At 36.0% G+C, this 6,903-nt stretch overlaps 1 protein-coding gene across 2 annotated transcripts; it reads left to right on the top strand.

The window, feature by feature from the left end:
• Positions 1–296: 296 nt before the first annotated feature.
• LOC106101757 (aldose 1-epimerase-like) lies at positions 297–6,512 on the top strand. Of its 2 annotated transcripts, XM_013281091.1 has the most exons (10): positions 297–675; positions 940–1,033; positions 1,486–1,649; positions 2,910–3,119; positions 3,396–3,483; positions 3,707–3,854; positions 4,227–4,332; positions 4,924–5,031; positions 5,539–5,649; positions 6,356–6,511. In XM_013281091.1, the coding sequence occupies exons 1-10, from the start codon at positions 373–375 to the stop codon at positions 6,446–6,448; spliced, it is 1,425 nt and encodes a 474-aa protein (XP_013136545.1). In that variant the 5' UTR covers positions 297–372; the 3' UTR covers positions 6,449–6,511. The 2 variants fall into 2 exon arrangements, with proteins under 2 accessions (XP_013136545.1, XP_013136546.1); XM_013281092.1 differs by lacking the exon at positions 4,924–5,031 and having other exon boundaries at positions 6,356–6,512.
• The last annotated feature ends 391 nt before the right edge of the window (positions 6,513–6,903 follow it).

Below are 6,903 nucleotides of genomic sequence, written 5' to 3'. Positions count from 1 at the left end.
AATGAAATTATTTTAGTGTTAAAATGATTTACACATTTCATTTATATTACTTGAATACGTTTGAGATACAGATAGCCTTGTAAATGTTTTTAATTCTGTTACCTGATGCGGCTATTAGATTGTATTCATATAATAACTTTGGTTTTCTTAATCATTAATAAAAAAAATAATTTCAAAGTTGTTAATTTCATATAACCTTGTTTCTTTACTGTTTTCGCGACAGATGACATAAATAAATTAAAAAACGAAGCCTATTTTCAATCATTTTTTAATGTCAGTTCCTTCATAATTTTTTGTATAAATAAATAAATGTAAAAAATATTGAAAAAACAATTAAATTAAGTAATAAACACATCTAAATTCTAAATTATAATGACGGAAGAAGTAGACGATAAAGCCAGCGGTGATGTCGTATCAGAGGCTTCAGAGCACAAATCAGTTATTCCTGAACCGGAACCCGTCAAGGTTCCCGATGTAGAACTAACCGTTGATGGCTTCGGTTTCATGCCTAAACAGGTGCCCATAGATCAAACTAAAAAAAATGGTCGCAAGAAATCGAAAGAATTAAAAGAGATCATGACCCCGGAAGCTGTAACTAGTCCTTGTGCATCAAGTAGTAATATAGACGTTGTTAGGAGGTTCACTTGGAAAACGAAAAACAGGATGATAGTCCAGGTCTGGATATTTGTATGTTTAAGAAATTAAAAGAAAAACTAAGTCTTTCCTATAGCATAGATTTAGAATTTGATTGAGATATTTTGCATTTGGTTTACATCGATTGAATGTTGTTAAATTCATGCTAAATCAAGATGGTTGAATGTGATTGTTAGTACTCGGGGCTTACGTCAATCCGTTTAACAGTGTAGATTTAAACAGTTATTCTCATATAGCTGCTATATCTAACGACGAGTAACGTAAGTTTATATTGATCACTCACAGGTGATCACTTATGGTGCGACAATTACGACTATACAAGTACCAGACAAGAAAGGTGTCCCAGATGACGTCATCGCTGGTTTTGAGACTCTTGAAGGTATATAAATCTGAACGCATCCTTAGATTCTGAGGCATAAAATGCAAAAAATTCACTTAAAATAATCCTATTCAATATTGCGTAGTACTGTCCGTAGGAATTCTCTTCTGTTTATGCCAAACGGAAATAGGGCGGGGATACACATGCCAGTAAAATGGAGTAGTAGCTTGCCCTCTAGTTCCGACACAATACGAAACGAGACGTGCCTGTCAGAAAATGTTCTTGCTGGCATGTGTGTAATTATGCCAGCTACTGGCTTTTGGTATTCCCGCCCATAAAGTGCCCGGCAACAGATATGACGCGTCGGAAACAAGAGTAGTCTTCTGTCCCACGTGTTTACTTATTGCTTACTATTTTATGTGCAACTGCTTTTTTAATATTACGAACGATACTGACTATGAACATAACTTTGCAATACTCTTGTTTATTACTAGTACGTTTATTGTAAACAGAATACTTTCAACCTCGCAACCCGTATTTCGGTGCTACTATCGGACGATACGCAAACATTATCCGCAACGCCACGATGTCTGTCCGGCCAATGGGAAGGATGTACATGTTGTCCTCTAATTTGGGGCCCAATCACTGCAATGGCGGTTATGTAGGATTTGATAAGGTAAGCTGACAGTCACTGACCACTATTATTTAATTTGTCCTTTCAAAATTCCCCTGACCTGATCATACACGAAGTGGTATTGACAAAAACAAAATTCGTAATTGATCTTCCATTTGTCATTCCCTTTTTTTACCATTATGTTACATTTTATGCAATTCTTTACGTGAAATAATTATTTTAAGTGTAACCTTTTCTGATCGGTATAGTATAGTAAAAGTTTAACGATAGCTAAAATCCATCCATCTCTTTCTAGGTAGACCTAGAAAGAGATGGATGGATTGCGTGAAAGGTGACATGATCAAGAAGGGAGTGATGACTGAGATGACGGATGATAGAATGCTTTGGAGGACGAAAACCCGGTGCGCCGACCCTACGGGAGTAGGATAAGGCAGGGGAGATGATGATGATGAAAATATGGTTGTATTTATCTACCAACATATCCAGTAGGTTATTGGTATTTGATCTCAATATAATAATTATGTTATTATTTCACATCTGTCGGCATGCTCCGAAACCGATGAAACAGATGGCACGATTTTTTGTGTAAATTAAGATACAGGATGGCAACGTCACTTGGAAGGCTTATCAAAGTTGAGACTACGCGTTGATACTACTTCATCGCTTGCCATATGTCGCACTATGTTCGTGTTTTTCTCCTAATAGTAAAGGTGTCAGTCAAGACGAGTCTGTCGCTGTGATCGTTTAATTAGAACACATTCACCCCCAGATGCACCAAGGTAGTTGATCATAGTTCAGTTAAATTTACTCAGCTCCCTTATTACGTAAGTGTAAGAATCATTGTTCCCACGGAATGGTTCCACCGACTACTACTCTGTGACACAACGACTTTCGAGACGATTTCGACAAAGACGTCGTCACAGTGAAAGGCGCTGCTTTGCCAAAACGTAAAAGACATCTATTATAAAAATAGTGTCCGCTAATTGTTCTAATTCAACGTATAGTTGGATGTGTAGGTATTATGCAAAACCAATATTCCTTTTCTCTATGTTTTAATCATGTTAATGACACAGGGCGGATTAATTGATTTCCCTTAGTTAATAGATTACCATAACTTGAGTTGTTTGCTTCTTTTAAAAGTATATTGATAGTTGAATAAAATTTGACAAGGCCTTAATATTTCAAACACATTATATCCAAGAGTATGAATAAGTCAAAATGATTTCTTTAATTAAAAGTCGAGCTATACAACAATCTGTACATTAACTATTCCATTTCTCAAAGTTCTTTATTGAATTCTAGGTGAACTGGCGGTCACACGTTGTGGGCAACAAAGTTTACATGAGCCACGTATCTGATCGGTTTCACGAGGGTTACCCGGGCACTGTGATGACGCAGCTCTGCTTCGAAGTCACCTGCGACAACACAATCAACATTGAAATGAAGTGCACGACAACGGAACCGACAATCATTAACCTTAGTAACGCACCGTACTTCAATCTAGCCGGACATGTAAGTTTATGAATAGTTTTAGTGAACCATTAGTCAACGCTGAAAATAAACTGATGGACTGAGAGACCTTTAAAGGTCATGTAAACATACGTATTGTAGATTTTATACACTTAATATACCTTAAAGGTCTCCCTTAGTGGCCGATTGACCGTGGGCTAATTATTGGAATGCCGGGAGTAAAAGCTGCAGCGTTGCCAAAATTTAATTTCCCTTTATTATTAATTAATTCATTGTTAACGAATACGTATTAAATTTTTTATATATGTTATGTTACAGCATCGAGGCGCGGAGTCGATGTACGATCACATAATCACTGTTAATGCTGATAAATACACGCAAGTCGACGACGAAGGATTGGTTACTGGTGAGTTTAAAAAACTAATATATTGCAAATATTAATGACAATATAAAAACCACATAAGGAGTACAAAGAACTGACAAACAAGCATTTTAAGATGTAGAAAATGTATACGAATATAATATGCTCTATATTAATACAAATTTCACGGAAATCCTTTCAGCCATCCAAACTTTCGCATTTATAATATCAGTGAAATGAATTGAAGATATTTGTATTTCGTTTTCAGGAGAGAAAAAGGTTGTCGGTGGTACGGCATTTGACTTCCGAGTTCCGCGCTGCTTGAAGGCAATGTTGCCGAAAATACCCAAAGGAGGGTACGATGTCAACTTCTGCATTACTCAGGCCACTGCACAGGATTTGACCTTCCACGCCAGGTTAGTAATTATTGAGACATATTTTTATTTTATTAATACAGATAAAAATGCAGTGGTTTAATTATATTCTCATATATCTGCAGAAAGTTTGTGTCCAGAATAAACGCCATTTTAATAACCTTTGTCTTTCACTTTGACATTTAATATTTAAATAATTTCGACAACTTAAATGAGTTAAGAGGCATATGTAATACTAGTTTTCGTCCGCGACTCTGTCCGCGTGGAATAAAAAAAAACAAAAGAATATCCTCTACATTTGTACCAAATTTCATAAAAATCCGTTCAGCCATTTAGGCTACAAACTCTAACAAAGATCCATCCGCCCATCCATCCATCTAAACTTTCACATTTATAATATTAGTGTGATTTCAGAGCTCTTCATCCGGACACTGGGCGTGTGCTAGAAGTGTACAGCAACCAGCCAGGTCTGCAGTTCTACACGGGGAACCGACTACCGGATCCGGACAGAATAGTTGCGGTACGTACATAAGTCCCTTTTTCCACTATGCAACAAGCCTGGCAGACGGTTGTTACTATTCTGACAGCGGTCGTGCCAGTATGAATGTAAACATTGCTCATAGAAATATCAGTCATGCCATTAGCGACCTAGTATTATTTATTATAAGGTGGCAGATGAGCAAGCGGCCATCTCAATCCGCCGAAATGGCGAAGCGACCGTTGCCCAAAGACATCCACAATTGCAGATGTGTTGCCTACCCTTAATCGACGGAAGAGGAGACACACATAAACAGGATATTTCCCCTTCCTATGCGTCTTCGTCGACGTTAAACCAACTTTTCCTTTCCATCTTTTCCTCTCAAGAAAAGGGTGGAAAGGAAAATGAACGAAAATCAGGTCTATACAGGTTTTAAGTATGGCTTACTTCAAGAGTTCACTGAAGATCAATTAATTTTAATTTACTTATTTTCGCTTTTTCAATAATTATCCTTTTTAAATTACTATTTACATTAGCATTGTGAATATTTGGTATTGAATAAATGTGGAAAGTGCCTGATAATTTTTAATAACAGATTTGTAAGTTGTAATGATTGCGTTGTATTTTTAAAAGGCTTTGTCTGGAGGAGAGGAAGAAGGAGCGGAGCAGAGCGAGAGCGAGGCGAGTGCTGAGGACGAGGAGGAAAGAACTACCGCCCAGGATATTGCGGATGGACGAGAGGTGAACATTGAATAGTAGAAAGCACTAGTTAACGATGTATATGAGAAAATTTATATGGAAATTGTTGCTGTTCTTGATGTTGCAATTACGGTCTCGCAACTGTTGCTCATATATTCCTGATAAACCCTGATATTCTGATTGTATAAACTGGTATCCTTTTGTTTGCTTAATTCTTGGTATTAGTATAACAATACGATGTATGAGTGAAGAATTCACGGTAGTTTTTAGGAGACGAAGAAAGTAAAGTGTTGTTTGAAAATATGAATCTGCCAAATAATCCTTTTCCTATGCTGAGAAGGAAGGGAAAGAAATCGGGGTGAGGGATATGTTTCATCGAATAAAGATTGGTAACGCAACTTGAAATGCAGATGTCTATAGAGCGAGGTCATTTCAGCTAAGGCGAAACGAGGCTTGCTCGTTGTTATTTAAAATATAAAAAGCTACCATATTCAATCTATAGCTTTACAATATTTTTAATTAGTAACATGTAATGTTGTATTTCCCCAGGGCAAAGAGCATTACGGTTATGTCCCGTTGGCCGGGAAAGGAGGGACGTTTTACAAAAAACATGGACTTTTCTGTTTACTGCCACAAAATTATCCAGATGCGATCAATCATGTGAGTTTAAATACATAAATAAATAAATGTAGTAATTATATACAGTGGACATAAAGCCCGCTACACACGTTCAGTTTTATTCGAAAGTGTTAGATTTATCTGTAAGACCAGACTGTTTAGATAAAAACTGAGCGTATGTAGCGGGCTTTATTCCAAAGAGAAAGGGTTCAAATGCAGTTATAAGCACAAATAATGATGAATAGAAAATAACTTTTAAATATATTTGGCTTACAAAAGGTCGGTCAAAGTAACAATAGCGTGTTTTTGAAAATTCAAAGATTCGTAGCATCTTTATGGGCATGATTGTCGCGAGGCAATTTTATTGACTGACTTCCTTTTGGGAAGTCAGTCGTATGAATGTTTAGTATGTAGGTAGTTCGTCTGTATGTTTTTTTTTTTTAGCCAAAAACCGAAAACATAATTTGCTATACATTGGTATAGTCCTGATATTAGACAGTATGTATATACATTAAATACTTAAATTGAAAATGTAACGAAGGAGAGAAAATTGTTAGTATAATACTATTCAAATATCTTGGCGGCTTATGGAAACCTGCACGAAATGCTGTCCCTTCCCGTTACAGTGTTACTTAAGTTCCGCAGCGACTCGTACGATATTCCGAGACGCCAAGATATCCGGTAACTACTATAACACCGTTTTACTTGATTTGTTTAGTATATTTAAATTAATTTACTTTATTTTCAGAAAAATTTCCCAAACTCTGTACTGAACCCTGGCGAAGTCTACATCCACAAAATACAATACAAGTTTGGAATTTTACTTGGAAAATATGTATGAGGGACTGGATTTTGATATTTTTGTGTTGTTTTATAAAATGAAATAAAATATTTGAGAAATATATTATACAGTGATGTTTTTGTTGGTTTTATTTTTACAATAGTTTGTACCTTTTAAGATTCGATTTATTTCTTTTTTGTTTTGGCACAGATGAAAACAATCTGAAAGAACACATAGGCTACGTATTAAGTTATTCGTTAATTTTCGCGGACGAAATTGCATTCAAAAGCGAGTACGTATAAAACAGTAAAAAGAACTGCAGAACATTATAGTTTATTTAAATAATGACACTTGTATCCATTCATCATATTAAACAAAACAGAGAGAACGTTATGCCAGCATCGCGGCAGTGGAAATCTACGGTGATAAAGACACGCTTTATTGCATTAAAAATATGGGTCATGTGATTTATTGTGATGTATATACGAGTATCTGCATGTTATATATATATACTC

Source organism: Papilio polytes, unplaced genomic scaffold (genome assembly GCF_000836215.1).
Source record: "Papilio polytes unplaced genomic scaffold, Ppol_1.0 DF823957.1, whole genome shotgun sequence".
In the NCBI taxonomy this organism is placed as follows: Eukaryota; Metazoa; Arthropoda; class Insecta; order Lepidoptera; family Papilionidae; genus Papilio; species Papilio polytes.
This window is presented reverse-complemented; position numbering and strand designations above follow the sequence as displayed.